The 16,839-nt window shown below is 40.4% G+C and overlaps 1 protein-coding gene across 1 annotated transcript in view; it reads right to left on the bottom strand.

Moving 5' to 3' along the window:
* CIT (citron rho-interacting serine/threonine kinase) overlaps nt 1-16,839 on the bottom strand; it is a 119,645-nt gene that overhangs the window by 17,830 nt on the left and 84,976 nt on the right. Inside the window, exons 23-31 of the mRNA XM_068161762.1 lie at nt 15,885-16,059; nt 14,304-14,501; nt 12,059-12,112; nt 3,735-3,932; nt 3,057-3,250; nt 2,416-2,551; nt 1,929-2,033; nt 403-543; nt 121-228 (exon numbers count right to left, since the gene is read on the bottom strand). Of these exons, the coding sequence (XP_068017863.1) occupies nt 121-228; nt 403-543; nt 1,929-2,033; nt 2,416-2,551; nt 3,057-3,250; nt 3,735-3,932; nt 12,059-12,112; nt 14,304-14,501; nt 15,885-16,059 (1,309 nt within the window). The remainder of the gene's footprint in view (nt 1-120; nt 229-402; nt 544-1,928; nt 2,034-2,415; nt 2,552-3,056; nt 3,251-3,734; nt 3,933-12,058; nt 12,113-14,303; nt 14,502-15,884; nt 16,060-16,839) is intronic.

Here is a 16,839-nt window from a genome sequence, read left to right as displayed (position 1 = left end):
ACTCAAAAAGCTTAAATGAGGACACAAAGAAAGATAAAACAGAATATTATGAATATGCAGCACATAACTGATCACAGAACCAGCATTTCATTCCATGCCTCTCAAACCTTTTTCACCCACCTTTTTCTTTTTTGCTGGTTGGTCCATCTTGGCCTGCAGGAAATCAATGAGTTTGGTTTGCTGAGAAATAGTGCCCTCCATTTTCACTTTTTCATGGGAATAAAGAACCTGTGAACCACACATACAAGAAATTCCATCTTACTAGAAGAAACAGATAACAGCAGAACAGAGTTAATAGCATAAGCAAAGCATCACACAGAAACAGCAGATCTCATCCTAAAGCCCCACAGCAAGCTGGGTTTTAAGATGGGGAGCATGGAGTCCTGCCCACTGTTTCCTCACCTGAATGTTTTCCAGCTGATACTCAAGGTCACTTCTTTCAGTCTTCAGAAGATCTGCTCGATCTAGAGCCTCTTGCAGACCTTGAGTTAGGCGGAAGATGTGATTTTTCTGTAGGTCCATTTGCTGCTGCAGCTTTGCCTGCTGTTAACAGGAAAACAAAGGCCAGTGTTTTGGCTTTGCTGTTTGCTTGTTTTTAAAAGAAAGGCCATTAAATATCATCATTCTTTGTAAAGTGAGCGTCTCTGCACAACTTAGAAGTGAACAAAGAACTATTTAAAAGCTGGAAAATGACAGTACTCTAGAAGCTTTCCTTCCTTTCAGAACACATCATGACTAAACAAACATTTCTGAGTAGTGTGTTCATATTAATCCATAGCAACACCACTCTTTTCAACTGCATGTTCAAGTTTTTGGCCTTCAAGCACTTAAAATCTTGTAATTTTTAATTATTGCACATAGGTGAAGAACTCCTTGATGCCATTTTCTCAGGCTCTCTCTACAATCACCAGAAGCTATCCTTCCTATAAACCCCAAACAAACCTCTTCCTTTGTAGTGACATTAGTTAAGTAAAATTACTTCCAATTGTTTATATCTTAGTCTCCAGCTTAAGAGAAAAGGGCACATGACAAACTACTCCTAGGTTCAGGTTTTATACTTGCTTGATGAGAAAGTCCTTAAGTGTGAAAGCCATGAACATTCATGTGTTACAAAGCAAGAGGCAGAAATCTTTCACTGTGATGTATAATGGAGTTCTTGGCTCCCAGGTAACTTGTCAGTACCTCAAGTACACCACAAAGGCTCTAACTGCCCCTTCTAATGGCCTGAAGGCAATTAGAATTCCTGTAAGCATCCCCCCCCCCCCCCCGAAATTCTCCCCTGCTATCAGTGCCTCACTACCAAACTCTGGCTGCCTGCATTCAGCGACTCACTGCTAGGGTGGCAGGTGTGTAACCTTGGCTTGGGCTGTTATGATCCAAGCCCAGTTATAGGAAAAGAGCTGCAAGAAGCCTCCCCTGTGGCCTCCACCCATGCCCCCTTGGCACACTGGCCCCAGAGCTAGTTTTAAGCTACAGTCCTTGCACATGATCTGGTCAGAACTATGTTGTAAGAACGCTGTGCCTGAGCATAGATCTTGCCTTGCAGACCTGAGCTAGGAAGTGCATTATCAGCACAGGTTTCTGTAATGCTCACTACAGGCTTCTATATGGGTGAACCAGATTACCATTACCAAACCCACTTTGCCCTTCTCATTCAGGTATCGTGGCACTGTGTCCCTGTCCTTGGCCGAGATGGTGGCACCCTTGGCTCCTAGCTCACCTTCCCATGGGAAACAGTTCACTTTTACTGATCTCTGACATGGCTGCACACTTCACAAAGCTTCAAGTGAAATCGTGACCTCCAACTTTATAAATCTCCCCAGTTACACAGAAGAAAGATGGATGTGTAACACTGCTTATCACACAACTTCCCCCTCTCAAGATGTGGATTCTTCTTTTGAAGTTATAACAGGAATTTCCAAGGTTACCTCCTCCAGAAGCCTCTGCTTGAGCTCCCTTTCTGTCTCGAGCTTCTGTTGTAAACTGCGTGCATTCATCTCCAACATAGCGTGCTTCTTCTCCAGGTCATTGAGCTAGACAGGTGGGAGAGATGGTCAGAATGACATTGAACACTAAGAAATAAAATCCAACATCCAAGCACACACCAAAGAAAAATTGTGCAATTATCCTTTACTTACAATAAGGAGGAAAACCAACCAAACAACATTTTTGGTATGCCACTGCTCAAATGCAGATATAAAGTTATTGAAGGACTTCACAGTACACTCCAGACAGCAGAGCCTGGTTTCTGCTTTAGTCTTTTTCAAAAGGAAATCCAGGGTCCTTGGCTTGAAGACAGAATTCTTTTCTATGACCTCCAGCCTTCTCCATTTTCTCTAACATCTTCAAAAGGCTGCTCCAGACCACATTTCTATCTGATCTAATTACAAAAGTCTAGGGCTGAAAGTTACTTACCTTATCAGAAAGGCTCTCAGCTTTGAGTTTTTGTTCCTTCAGTGCTTGCTGGAGGGCTAGAATCTCTGCCTTGTGTTCTTTGACAGCTAGTTCTACCACCTGGCGAGATTCAGTAATACGCTGATCTGCTCTCACTCTGCATTAAAATGGAAGATAAACGTTATCTAACTCCTTTCTGGGCTTGACCTCTTCCTAGCATGCTGCAGCATCAGTAACTCTTTCAGGGGCTTGCCTCAAATTCAAGATGTTACTTTACAAAGCCAGACTGTTTGCTGCGACACTTTTCTATTACATAACCCTGTTCCTGCTCCTGCTAGAGCTGTGGCCTCAAAATTTCAAGACCCCACAGGAGAGTTAGGAGCAGAGATTCTTTTTCTATATAACAAAGCAGAAGACACTAAATCAAGACATTTCTAAGTTCCAGTGATAAATACCACTCCCCATGAATTGCTCGCTCTCAAAGAAACAAAAGGAACAGTATCGCTGCTGAAGGACTATTAACTAATAAACCATTTTTAGCACTACCTCACAAGAATTTATATTTAGTTCCAACTCCCATATCCTATTCTAAATATAAGTTTTGTACTAGCTCCTATAGAGCATCTCCATAAAAGTTAATCAAATAAGGAGGGGGAAGAGACCTGCTCTGTTTCTCAGTATCCAGCATCCTCTGCAACTCTCTAACTCGGCATTCAAACTGGGACTTCTCATCCCCTAGAACATTTCTCCATGCTTCCCACTGACGCTCTTTCTCCAGGAGTTCATCATTCAGGGCCTCCAAGTCCATTACTTGCTCTTCCAGCATCGTACATGTTGTCTTCAAGGCCTCCATAGTCTAAAAATAAATCCTCCTATCAATTCTCACATCCCACATCAAGCGTGCACTTTAAGCTTCATCCTTACCATTTAAATTACAGTACATGCAAATTGGCAGCAAACATAAGCCGGTAAATCACAACCCATTTATTTCAAGGCTTCCATACATTCACTTGTGATTGCTGTTAATGTCAGTTCTAGCTCATTATGAAAATTTTGAAGTTTCCAGGGTCACAACGTTAAAGTGGTTAATTCTAAATCCCAGTACCTTCAGAGTGCAGAATTTCTAAATCAAACTGCATGAAGACACAATGGGAAACACCAAAACTCTCCGTTCACTCAGCTGCTCCAGGAAGAAAGGCTTCATTGAAAAATGGTTTAAGCCATTGCCCCTGGAAGCATATTCACTCCTTACAAGTTTCCAGGTTAAAAACAATTTCTGCCTTTCAGATGATTAGCCAGCTATCACAAAGAGATTGCCATCCAGAGTGGTAAAGCCTTACCTGTTTCTGACTGGTAAGCTGCATCTCTCTCTCAGTGATCTCCCGACGGAGATGGTCAACCTCACTTCGCAACTGGACCACCTCATCGTTGGCCCCTGAGGCCTCATCAAGTTGTTTGGACAGGAAGAAATTCTGATTGTTCAGTTCTGCATTGTCTTCAGTGAGCTGGTTCAGCTGCTCTTCCAAATCTGTAATCACCTAGGAGGAAAAATAAATTAGATTACATGTCAATGAATACAGGAGTTTGAAGAAGTCTTCTTCCCTCACAGAGCCATTTATTGCCAAGCAAGGAGAGAACCTGGCTCAAGGAGACAACCTGGCTTTTAGTTGTAGATTTTATGCACAGGAGTGCATTTCAGTTAGGAACAGAGTTTTGTTTCTTAAGGAAAACAGCTTGACTTTTTTGACTTGGTTTAGAGTATAAATATGCTGCAATGCATTTATTGTCCGAGAGAGAGAACTGACACATCTAAAGCAGTGGATTGAGAGCCAGGAGTTCTGGTTGTGTTCTCAGACCTGCTGCTGACTTAGTGCGCCTCTGCCAAGAGCACTTGACCTTTCTTTGACCAAATTTCCCCTTAAGCAGAACAAGGCTAAAACCCCAGCAGGGCTTTCAAAGGTGACATTCAAGAACACTGAACAGGAGGTGCAATGGAGGCAGTACAGTCTGAGGAATCTGCCTACCAGTTGTTTATATTGCTGTATGTAACACTGCATGTAACCAGGGAAAGGAGAAAAATGTTAAGAGAGACATTCCATCAAAGTAACAGGGTTCTGGAACAGCATTATGGATGACAGCACAGGATATATGAAGAAAGAAAAGTGAGGCAACAACAGACTAACAGAAAATCACCGAAAAGCAAAGACTCAGCAAGGACAACAGTTTTGCCTTTAACGAAGTGGAAGTGTCCACTGTTCCATCAGAAGAGCACAACACTGTGTCTACTATTATACTGTACTACTACCATACTGCTTAGCCATGTTCTTCCTCAATGTAAAGAAAAATATGAATGGTGGGTAGGCCATTTCCACAGTCCCATTTGATTTTTATGAATGAAAGGCTATGAACACTGGATGAATGAATGCAAAAATACCTGTAGCTCCACCTAACTCAAAGCCAACATCATCACAACCTCAGTATAATCTTGAAACAACCTTCCTCAAAAGAATTTCAGAAACTGATAAACTCCATACAATTCATATCCAACTTCTACAGGCATTTTTGCCAGGATGCTAAAGAAAAGTGAATAAGATACTTCACTAAATGGGAAAAATTTAAATCCCAGAGCACAGTTGGCATCCCATTCAAATTTAAATGTTCCCATTTCCCACACAAGCCAAGGACTTAAATATCTAAAGCAGCAGAGCATAGAGCATACAGCTCTCCTCAGCTATCTGGAAAGATGACAACCATTTCTGTTTGAAGCATCTGAAGCGCGTATTTTGGCAGCCTTTTGCCATCCCTTTCCCAGACCTAAATTAAACAGTGCCTGGTTTTTAAACTGTCAGCAGAAAAAGTCCAACTGACATTACACCCTGCTGGGTGAAGGGGAGTTCCTGCTTCCCATATGCTCAGGGTCAAAATGATTCATGCTGGAAAACACAACATTTCTAATGAAAATCTGATTGTGTGGTGGCGCTCCTTGAGCGTTCTCACCGCCCTGCCCAAAACACACATTTCATTGTGTGGTGTATGTCAAGGTTTCAAAGAGCACAGGCTGCAGCCTAAGGACATTGTTAGTGCCTGTACTGCTGTGGGGAATAAGAACTTAGAAATGTATTTACACAAACAGGAACAAAACAACATTTGTTTTCACACTGTCTTACCCACCACTCTTGCAAGTCACATCTGAGATTCTACTGCCAGATAGAGAAAATAGTCTCTGGTTTTCTTCTATTTGTTGTCATTAGTACATAGCTAAGAAGTTTTAAGCTACATTTTATACACCCATGGTTTCTGCCACATATAATTTTCTTTGTTAATACAAGCTCTTTCTATCAGAATTATTAAACTAGTTTTTAAATACAAGAAAGCAGAGATGAGGGAAGCACAAAACTGATAAAGTCACATATCAAACTACTTAATTTGTTTTCAAACTGGCTGTATTTCAAGTTGCTTTGATCCCCTTAAGGGCTGGAACTTCAGCTCCCATTTGCCTTTATTATATGTTCTGAGATTTTGACTTCTTTCCCTGAATATAACTAAAATTAAACCAAATCATTTGATATTTCAGTTACAGATCATCTAGGAGGATATTTATGGCACACTTGAGGCAAATAACAAAGCAGTTAAGAAAGAAGGGCTCCAGAAGAAGTGACATGACATCCTTTCTTGAATATTTTCCTACCAGTGTATTTGACAAGGCCAAAATGGCTTGAATTCCAGATACATTATAAATGTATGTATTGTAAGCAGATTGACAGATTTATCCCTTTTTTAAAGGGAGAAGAAAATCAGTTCTTCTCAGTACAATCTTCCCTTTTTTTCCCCATAGGGAAAGTGAAAATTTGTTAGCAAAGCCAATATTTAAAAGCTCTCTGCAGCTATGTAGAACCCAACAGGGTTACAGAGTTTGGAAATGCTGTGAAGCCTAAAGAGTAACAGGAAACACTGGCACAGCACAGTGGGACGTGGTAGAATATAAATGTCTGTCCTGGGAACCAAGAAGAAAGAAAACACAGATCAAAACACCACATTTGAAAGGAGATGTTGTCTTAGGCATGCATACATACATACAACCTATGCCAGAATCCTGTACCTGAAAAGAGTTAATAGCTTCTGGTATTTTTCTTTTCAGTTAAGGCAATCTCCAGGGGGGAAAAAAAACAATCAAAAAATCTAAATAAACCAAATCAACCAACCCTGAGCTCTTCTGGAGTTAAATCTGAAGTATAAAGGCAAGTCTGTAAGAAAATAGATTTTTATCTTTTGGAAACCCATAATATGATTACCAAAGAAATCTACAAATTCAAATTGTATAAAATAACCAAACACTTGAGAGCTTGGAAAAGCAATTCCAGACAATCTAGGCAGCCACTGCTGCATCACTCAGAGCAACTGGAATATTCTCTTTAATCTATGCACATCAAACTAACCCATGAAATAGATACCATCTAACTCCACCACACTAATCTTGGCAGATTGTTCACACTCCATGCCATGCCTAAAGTGCTCAGCTTATCTTTATACTGACACAGAAGCCTGTATCTCAGTTTTAAATATGACAGAGCAACCCAAGCACAACCCTTCAGCAAAAGTGACCAGATCCAGCACAGTTCCCTCCCCACTGCAGAGTTTCAGAAAAGCAAGGAGTTTCTGCTGTGAGATTGAGCAGATTCACAGCTATCATTACCTGGCCCTTCAAACTTCCCAGGCATGGATCACAAACTGAACAGCACCACATAAGTTCAGGGCCAGGATTCTTTCTTTTGCAAAATGTACAAAATGTAATCTGTCTGCTCCACATATCAAAACCACAAGGAAAATGATAAGGAAGAGGAGAAAAGGAAGCAGGTTGAAAATACTATTAACTGCAGCTTGCAAACTGCTTCATAACATTATTCCTTCATGAGCATGTCTCAGATGCCACCAACAAACCTGCAGGAAAATGGCAGGACACAGCAGGTAAACTGATGCTGTCTGCAGCATAATTTTTTGAGTCAGAGCAATTTTTGGTACAACCTTAATTCAGAACTTCCAGGCCAAAGCACTATCCACTCTATCCATTTCCACTCCTCCCCACTCCCATTAATCTTCACTAGAAAGCCTGCTGTCAGAAGTAACTAGGAAAAAAAGAATAATGTCTCTCTCAGCCCCAAACTGTGAGGAGGAAGCAAGAGCAGGCATCAGACTTGCTTTGTCTTAACCTACTCACGTTTAGATCCAAGAGACAAAGCTCCCCTAGCAGAGAAAGACCAGGCACTGCAGTGGAGCAGAATGCCAAGTCTCTTAAGAAACACAGCCACAGCTAGGGACCAGCCTTGTATCTCCACCTGTATGATCAATACAGAACAATGAACTCCTCACTTTCCTCCCCCATCCACACCTGTGACTTAACAGAGACCTCAGGCTCCAAAAACTCATCATGGCTTAGCTTGAGGGCCATGTCAGTAGCTGCAGAGTAGTAGGATACTGCAGCCTGCATTCCTCTCCTTCCCACACTAGCCCCTTATCAAAACATACAGTCACCTGTACTCCCCTATCCTAGCTGCCAGGAGGTGAGCTGCCACAAGCAGCCAGGAGCCTCATCTTCAAATGATGATGATGATGATATCATCCACAGCTGATGACCCATTAGGCTCTTTCACAGCAGCCCCTCATCAGCATCCTAGAAGACTCTGATCTTTTCCTCAGGCTACAAAAACTACAAAGCTCCAGATTTGCCTGTAACCAACATCTGCCATCACATTTTCTGTTGCATAAGAATCAGGGATAATTCCTCCCACTCTGCAGCCAGTTTTGGGGGGTTGATGTTGTTTAGCCCTCCCCCCCCCCCTTTTTTTTTAACAAATTTAATAAAGCCTAATGAAAGGTTTTACCTGGGTATTAGCCTTGTTACAGTGGGCAAGATTCCTTTACTCTGAAACATAATTCCAGCATCAAAGTATGTAACATCTTTAGATGTAATTTTGGAAGTTCAAGAACACAGATTATTCTTGTATGCCAACTAATTGAGTCAATGTGGAAGCAGGATCTTAAACTGAAGTCAGCAGGACTTCATGCATGACTGAAATTACACACGTGCCTAATGGCCTTGCAGATCTAACGCCTCAATACCCAATCTCAAGTGCAGAATCAAGCCTGTTAATGATTAAGATAGGAATACAAGATGATGACAAAAGAACCTGAAAGAGGGGAGATAAACCTTGTTTTATTGGAGACATCTTGAATAAACTGAAATGTTAGTATTAAGAAATGCCCCTCTGCCTGCTAAAGTAAAATCAACAGCTTGCAGCTGAAAGAAACTAGGAAGATTCAGATGGTAGTTCTCTGGACTAGCAAAAGGATTTTTTAAAGCTGACTGCAAGTCTGTTAAAGATTCTTTACTTTCAAAATTTACAGGCTTTACCACTCTCTTACTAAATGTTTTCTTTCTGGAACAATTCTATTACTTACACAACTCAGTGAGATTTTTAACTTCAAATCTGTTGATGCTCCAACAAGCCACAATTATGAGCAGCTGGATACGACTGACACACACTGACATTTTCCTCATTTAGAAAATTACTTTTATTTCTGGGTCTTCCTCTGATTGCCTAGAAAATATTTTTAGAACTCCAATGGATTATATTTTTGATAGAATAATTCTTTAAAGGTAGGGAACAACAGATTTCCCGGGTGAGCTTATCGCTGCGATAAGTTTATAATGAAATGTTGCTGTTCGTGTGTGCCCACATGCTTCTGTAGGCACATACAGCAGGTACTGCAATTTACAGGTTCTACTGTTAATTATGTAGCCTATTGTTTCTTGTACAATGGAGAGACTGAGAAAGCAGAAGTCAGCATCCTCCCTTTGACCCCCAGTAGGAAAAGACAGATGTCACAAGATGAAACAACGCAGAGCTATCAGAATATAGATTCATAAACAAGACAGAAATTACAACCAACAAGACAGGGATGGACTCTGTGTATGTACACAGCAATGGACTCTGTGTATGCACCCCAAAACACAGCCAATTTAGAATGAACAAACACGAGAAGCTAAAGAATGTCTACTTAAGAGACCTCAGCAAAAGGAAGGACAAGAGTGCAATGAGTGTACAAGGAAAGCAGACACATACTTGAGGTGTAAGCCTTCCCTACAATTGGAAGCTGGGTACTTTGTGGATCTAAAGAAGCAGAAGAAATACCAAAGAAAGCAGGTTCATTATTTTATTCATCTTTTGAGTACTACAGAAGTACTGAAGTAATTCAATCTTCCCAGTATTTTTTTTCCTCTCTAATCTTATTTTCATAATTCTTATGCTGTTGTGGGCTTCTCAGCAAGATTAAATAAAAAGTAATTCCAAGGTTTGCCAGACTAGCTCAAGGAGTTTGTTTCAGATTAAAAAAGGTATCTTGTAAAAACTTGCTAAGAGAATAAACCCACTCATTGTCATGCTGCACACATAGCAGCATATTACAATTATTCCCTTTAAGGGTTATCTTATTTTAAAAGGCCTGTGAATTCTAACCACCTTCAAGAAGAATCACACGGTCATCAAAAACCAAAGTCTGCATCACACTGGCCACAAGCAGATAAAAATGAGGCTGAAGCATCTGGTGAAGGCACCAGAATAAATAGTCCCTGATCCCTCAGTGTCAATAGAAGATCACACAGTCATAGAATGGTTGAGGCTGGAAGGGACCTCCAGAGACTGGAAGGGACCTCCAGAGACTGAGTCCAACCCCCCTACTAAAGCAGAATCACCCAGGGAAGGTCATGCAGGAACACATCCAGATGGGTCTTGAAAGTCTCCTGACTCCACAACCTCTCTGGGCAGCCTGTTCCAGAGCTCTGGCACACTCACAGTAAAGAGGTTTTTCCTCATGTTGAGGTGGAACTTCTCGTGTTACAGTTCGTATCTGCTGCCCCTTATCCTATCACAGGACACCACTAAAAAGAGACTGGCCCCTTCTTCTTGACATCCATCTTTCAGATATTTACAGACATTATTAAGATACCCTCTCAGATCTTCTCTTTTCCAGACTAAACAGTCCCAAGTCTCCCAGCCTTTCCTTATAGGACAGATGTTCCAGTCCCTAAGACTGCCCTGTCTTTTCTCTCAGTGCTCCTCAGTAGACAGGATGGACAGCTAGAACTGCTCATAACAGAGAACAAGAAAGTTTGTCTGTGGTCAAGTAAATTATATATGCATTCTCCTGGACTACAAGAAGAATGTGTGATGAACATGCATTATTCATTAAGGAACTGTTTAATTAATTTCTTATTGACAAGGATGTCCCACAGAAGGGCCTTACAATGTACAGCACTTAAAAATCCTTTCATGTAGAACCTTTGAAACTCTCAACATTCTGGAGACATTATGGGTCACTCTTCACGGCTGGAGATTGTTTACTACACTTGCAGTGCCAAAGTGCTACTACATGATGAGTTACAACTCTGAAAGGCAGCCTACCAGGCAGTGAAAGGAAGCTAAAACCACAACTGGTTTTTGCCTGCATGGAGTTCAGATCAGCATTTCCACAGAAAGCTGTGGTTCTGTACGAAGGGCAAGATGCTGCAAGAGAAGACAGCTAAGGATGTAAGATAGATGATAGCATATATGGAGCTAGAGGATCAACCCAAATAAACAAAGAAATCCTTGGGCAGGATTTCTTTTAGATAGACATTAGCAGACTTTGGCAAGCTCTGCTTACCAAACAGAACAGAGAAATCCCCTAGCTTTGTGCTAAAGAGCAACTGAGGAAAACAGATTTCTCTCTCATCATAAAAATACTTTTTTCAGAGACAAAAACTTATATATTAGATACTTAGTCCTACAGCATGAAAAAATAAGTCTGAGGAGATCACTGGAAGTAGGGAAACAATCAAGATTTAAAAAGCAGCAATTAAGTCCTAATTAGAGGGTGAGGTTAAGGAGAAAAAGCCTAGAAAGATCAGCAATCAATGCTGATATAGAGGCTTGTGGTCCTTTTGTAACTCATGTCATTGGAAGACAGATGCTCTCCCTCTCCGTCAAGCCTAGGTCTGAAGACAGTGTTAATCTGCAAGAATCCCTATTGATTGACAAAGCTTTGGACACCTGTCCTGGACTGACGAAAGCAATCTGAAAACACATCACAAGATCTCAAGCAACAGAAGGTGTAGACTAAGATCCTAGAGTTCTCCCTGCTCCTTGAGCAGGTGACTGTGTGTCAATTATTTGGAACCACATTTCTTGCCACTTCCAACACTTTTAAAGTCCTCCTTAAAACACAAAGTAGCTTGAAAGCTCTTCCACTCTGGCCTAGATCTACAACGCGACTCAGGATTCGGACAGGTAGATCTTTTCTCCTTGTGAGCAGAAAAGATCTTCACCTATAATCATTTTTTTTGCAGCTGCTACACCATTCTTACTAGCTGCACTGCAATGAGATATTTTAATTTCATTTCTTCTCCAAAAAGAAGAATAGCATCAATTTCATGATCAGACTAAAACCTCAAAATTGAGGTTTACCTCAAACCTAAAAGAAATTAAATCCAATCAGTCTAGCTCCTACTAACACCTTGAAGCCAGAAGTCCACATTAGGAACTAGTGTCATCAAGGATTAAATAAGTGAATAGTTTGTTTTCTTAGCCTTAATTTCAAAATAATTCAATGATCTGTATTTAATACTCACTGTGCAGCTATTACGAAGGGCTTCAAATTTACGCTGGATTTCATCTCTATGTGCCTAAAGGAGGTAAGAAGTTAATCATCAATTTTTCATACATTAGAATTCCAATCCAACAGCTGTTGCTAAACAAACTGCAGAACAATCTACCAGCAAGCAAAGTTTGGAAGGCAGATGCTGCAGGCTATGAAAGCACTCTGTAGTGGCAAAGAACTGATTAGCAAAAGTCACATCCTACTTCATCAAAATGCACTCACACTCCCAGTTCAGAACTGCTTTAGATAAATGTACAAACTCAAGAGCTGAATGATATAAAAGGTTCCATCTGAATTGGTCACCAGAAGACATATGGCTTCTATGTTAAGTTTGTACATTCTTGATATTTAAAATTTGAGTTGGCTTTACCTCCATATCCAGATGGGTTATTTCAAGTAAAACAAATACTGCATACAATTTATTGCTTGCAAAGAAAAACTGTATCAAAGCATTATGCAAGCTATCCCAAACAGCTCTGCACATCTACCTGAACCCTACCAGAGTACCATTTAATCCTGAACCTCTCTAAAATGCAGTGATGAAACATAACAATCAATTCTTTGGAAGACAGCATCCAGAGTATGGAAAAGTGCAAACACTCATTTTAAAGAATGCAGTATTGCATGCACCATTTTACTTCCTCATTTACAAGCAAAGCATGACAAAGCAGAAGTTCTTGTTTCAGCCTCATGGCCCCTCTCAAAATTCATCAAACTGATTTAGCAAGTGTCTCATGTCATATGCTGTCTGGAAATTTAACAATTGAAAGGTTAATGCTCTAGTGCATCCAGCCATCTTTTTTTCATTCAGGATACTTTCCTTAGAGCCAAGAGACTAAACAGGAAAAAAAACTGTTCGGCAGAAGTCAAACATGAGAGCTAAAAAGCTATCTTACCACAACAGGCAATGTGACAAATAAAAAACAGTATATTAAAAAGTCAGAAGTACTCCCAAGCCCACCAAACTGGACTCTCTTACACCAGCTGCTCCAAAAGCACTACCGCTTTACCAAGTTAGCCGAAGCAACAACTGAATGGACACAGGTCATAAATATTTGCTTGTTTCACTGGTGGTAAGCACATCACCATCCCATTGAAAGTGATATTAGCTGTTAGGCAAATCTTGCAGCTGAGAGAGGACTGCCTCAGTTTTGAGGAAAAACTGAAACTGATGCCATGTTCTATTCAGTTATTCTTAAGCTTTGATGTTGTTGCTGTACTCTCCCAGCACGTACCCACTTCAGAACAACGCTGAGTGGGTAGCTCTCCCATTCACCTACCCAAAGCAGCAACATCATACAAGCACCTATCTGAGTTGAGGCAACCACCCCTTCCCAAATATAACAATGGCAGACATACTCAGAACAGTTCTTTAACCAAATGCCACTGAAGCAGGAGAATTCACATTTTCAACCCTTCAAAATAACCGGATTTGAAGGCCATTAAAGACTAACATGGCAGCAGGTCATATAGTTCTCCACTCTCTCCCCCCGCAGCCCTGGGCAGCTTTGGTGAAGGAAATATTTCTCAGGATCAAGCAATCTGAAGGCTTCTTTTTGTACTCAAGAGACAGCAAGCAGCAGCATGTAATTTAGAATTCCATTTACTGGGGGGAGGGGAGGGGGAGGCAGGAATTGAACTTGTTTTTCTTTTGTATCATTCACACATCTCACCAGATACTGAAAGACACACATGACAAGTTCTAAGGAAATAAGCACTGGAATAAAATTATGTGCTAGCAATACTATTTTCCTGGGAATTTGTTTGGGTGTGGGTTTTTTTTTTTCCCTCTGAATAAGTATCTTCAAAGCAGGACAACTGATAGGAAAAAAACATAAATAATCAGAAAATTTATGATCACCAAGTACTTTCAAACTCATGAGGTGTTATTTAAAGTAGTAAAACACTGAGTAGAACTTCTAACTATAATAATTTCATATGCAACTTTTGCCTCTTTGAAAAAGTAAGACTGCTCTGGCAAGCAATCTGTTTTAGCAGCAATGAAGCAATACTAGGAAGCATTCATCTGATTAAAGAGGACAAGACAGACAACATTTGATCTCTTAGCCACTCCTGCCTCTATCACAATTCATAACCTGTTCTGAAAATCAAAAATTCAAGTGTACCAATTCATGTTGCCCTCATTATGAAACATGCACCTACATAATTCTCTCTCATCTGTGTATGTAGCTCATACAATGAATTTTAGGGCTCACCGTGAGAGCTTGAATCTCCTCTTCTGCTTCAGCTGTGGTCTCCTCTAGTTCAGTTTTGGCTTCCCGGAGCTGGTTCTCCAGGGCTGTCCTTGCAGCCTGCAGCCCAGTAATTTGAGATTCCCGCTCCTGGAGCGTCAGCTGCAATTCTGTCAACTGCCTTTTGAGTTCCAGCTTTTGCTCTTCATGCTCTAGACTGACCTGAAGAAAGTAAAAGTAGCATTCAAGTGTAAATTACTAACAAAGAAAACATAGGCAACGTGATCTCATTTCAGACCTCACTTAGAAGATGCCACTGCCATGTCTATCCCAAAAATCAAATCTTGAGAGATTGCTTAAGTCATTGAGAAGTCAAGAATGCAGGTTTGTCTACTGCCTAAAAAAGCTACTAATTTGCTCTGAAAAAGGTTAAAAGAAACCTGGCATTTTGAAATGAGTTTCAAAACCAACAGTTCCAGCTGTGACTCCAATATCACATCTCAAACGTCAATATAAAAAGTATAAAAGTTGAAGTAGTTAGTGATGAACTTTCTTCACTGACATGGAGAACCTTTAAGCATCCTTATTAGGGAATCTTTAGGCATAAACATCAATACTAATCTCTCTTGTGTATGCAAACATCACATTTTGCAATTGACTTATTTTTCCTTCAGATTCTTTTCCAAGAAACAAACCAGATCATCTGGCTCTGGGTTTATTTGAATGGCTTCTGTTGAAGGTTTTCTTGAGGCATACTCAGGGATAAACATGTCATTTCCAGAAATGTACAAGCAATGAACAAGCAGCAGAACACATCTCAGTGCTCAAAATCAATTCCAAACTTTAGCACCTTCTTCAGGCTGTCTGCTATCCCAAGTGAATCTGCCTGTTGTGCTGTAGATAGGTGACCAGCCTGCCAGCAATCTTACACTGGTCCCATCCAACTTCCAGTCAAACAAGGACATGTGTTGGTCATCCAAACCTCTTAGCTAAAGACAAGATCTCAGTCTTAACTGAAAATCAGTGGAGTGAGATTGGAGAATATAAAAGAAGATTTGAAGTGGATCCAGGCTAGCTGATGCAAAACTAAAAATGAAGCACAGTTCACAAACCTTCTGAAATGATATTTTCATATCCCTGCCAGGCTCCCTCTCCAGAAAACTTCTGAAAAGAGCACGTGAAGGAACAGGCCTCCTGTTTTCTGACAGCAATTTTGTTCTCTCCTTTGCTTTTGATTCTGTGGACTCTAAGGCTGTGATAAAGCTGGTCATTGCACAAACTAAACTTTTCCCCTCTATACTCACTATAGCTGGGTGAGTAAAAGGATATTGTGCAAGAGAGCATAAATATGATTCTGAGAACATACTTATGACCTAAAAGCTCAGATTCAGTTAGATCTAAAAATTACAAACCCTTAATATCTCCTTTTCTAATGAGCCTTTTTCTACTCTTCTTTTTTTTTCCCTCTTAGTACTTCACCTTAAAATATTCCTTTTCTTTATGACACACAGAACTACAATAATTTAATTCTATTTCTCACTGTAACACTCAAAACAGAGTGCATTCAAGTAAATTTGTTTGGAGGGATTAAACCCAAGCTTTCACCTCTCGCAGCCTAGTCTCTAACTCCAGCAGGCGGTTCTTGTCAGTGTGATCTTGGTGACTCATCTTTTCCAATTGTTCTTCTAATTTTCGATTCTGGGCCTCTAACTTTCCAGCTTGTGTTTCCAAGTAGAACTTCTGTTGCCTGAGCTCTGAAATCATCTCCTCTTGGGCTTTCCTGGAAGGAGAAAAACGCAACACAACAATCCCAAAATGTCCTTAACGGGTGTCCTTACACTGGGGTGAAGGAAGGAAGAAGACACTAAGTTTCCTGTTGAGTACAATAGTTAGGCTGATAGGCACATGTCAACAAGAAACCCCAAATGAAAAATAGAAAAATCACACCAAAAATCAGCTTTTTACTCCCATGTACTAGTGTATTCATCAACATATGCCCAGAGGACTAGAAGCCTGTTTGCAAATTGCACAGAAAAATGATTCCTGCACAGAGTTTGCAACATGCACACGAATCTACAACAACATTTCAGATACAGTTTATTCTTCTCATTTCACCAACTCCTCATTACAAGTTTTTTCTCTACAGGAGAAATAAATGCTACGAAAGATGTTTTCACATAACATATTTCCATGAGGTGAGAGAAACCCTGAGTTTGGGTTTGGAGGGGGTATTGTGTTGTGGGCTGTTTTGTTGGGGTTTAAGCTGTAATGGACCTAGAACTTGACCTACACTGTGGTGAAGCTTTGCTGTCTCTGATCAAAGTCAATCTACAAAGTGGGAAAAAAAAAAATAATTACTTGTGCTCATAAGAATTTTGAGAGCTGGCAACAATCATTAGCATAAGAATTTCAGCTTGATACTCTCATAAAAATAAAATCATAATTAAAAAAGGGGGGGGGGGGGGGGGGGGGGAAGAAAAAACTTCTTTCTACATTATTTACAATTCCTGGAATCATTTTATCATGCATTGGAAATTTCTGCCTCACAGTGTGCTTTCTA

Source organism: Melanerpes formicivorus, unplaced genomic scaffold (genome assembly GCF_026170545.1).
Source record: "Melanerpes formicivorus ecotype bairdi unplaced genomic scaffold, bMelFor1.0.p_v2 SCAF_60, whole genome shotgun sequence".
NCBI classification, from domain to species: domain Eukaryota; kingdom Metazoa; phylum Chordata; class Aves; order Piciformes; family Picidae; genus Melanerpes; species Melanerpes formicivorus.
This window is presented reverse-complemented; position numbering and strand designations above follow the sequence as displayed.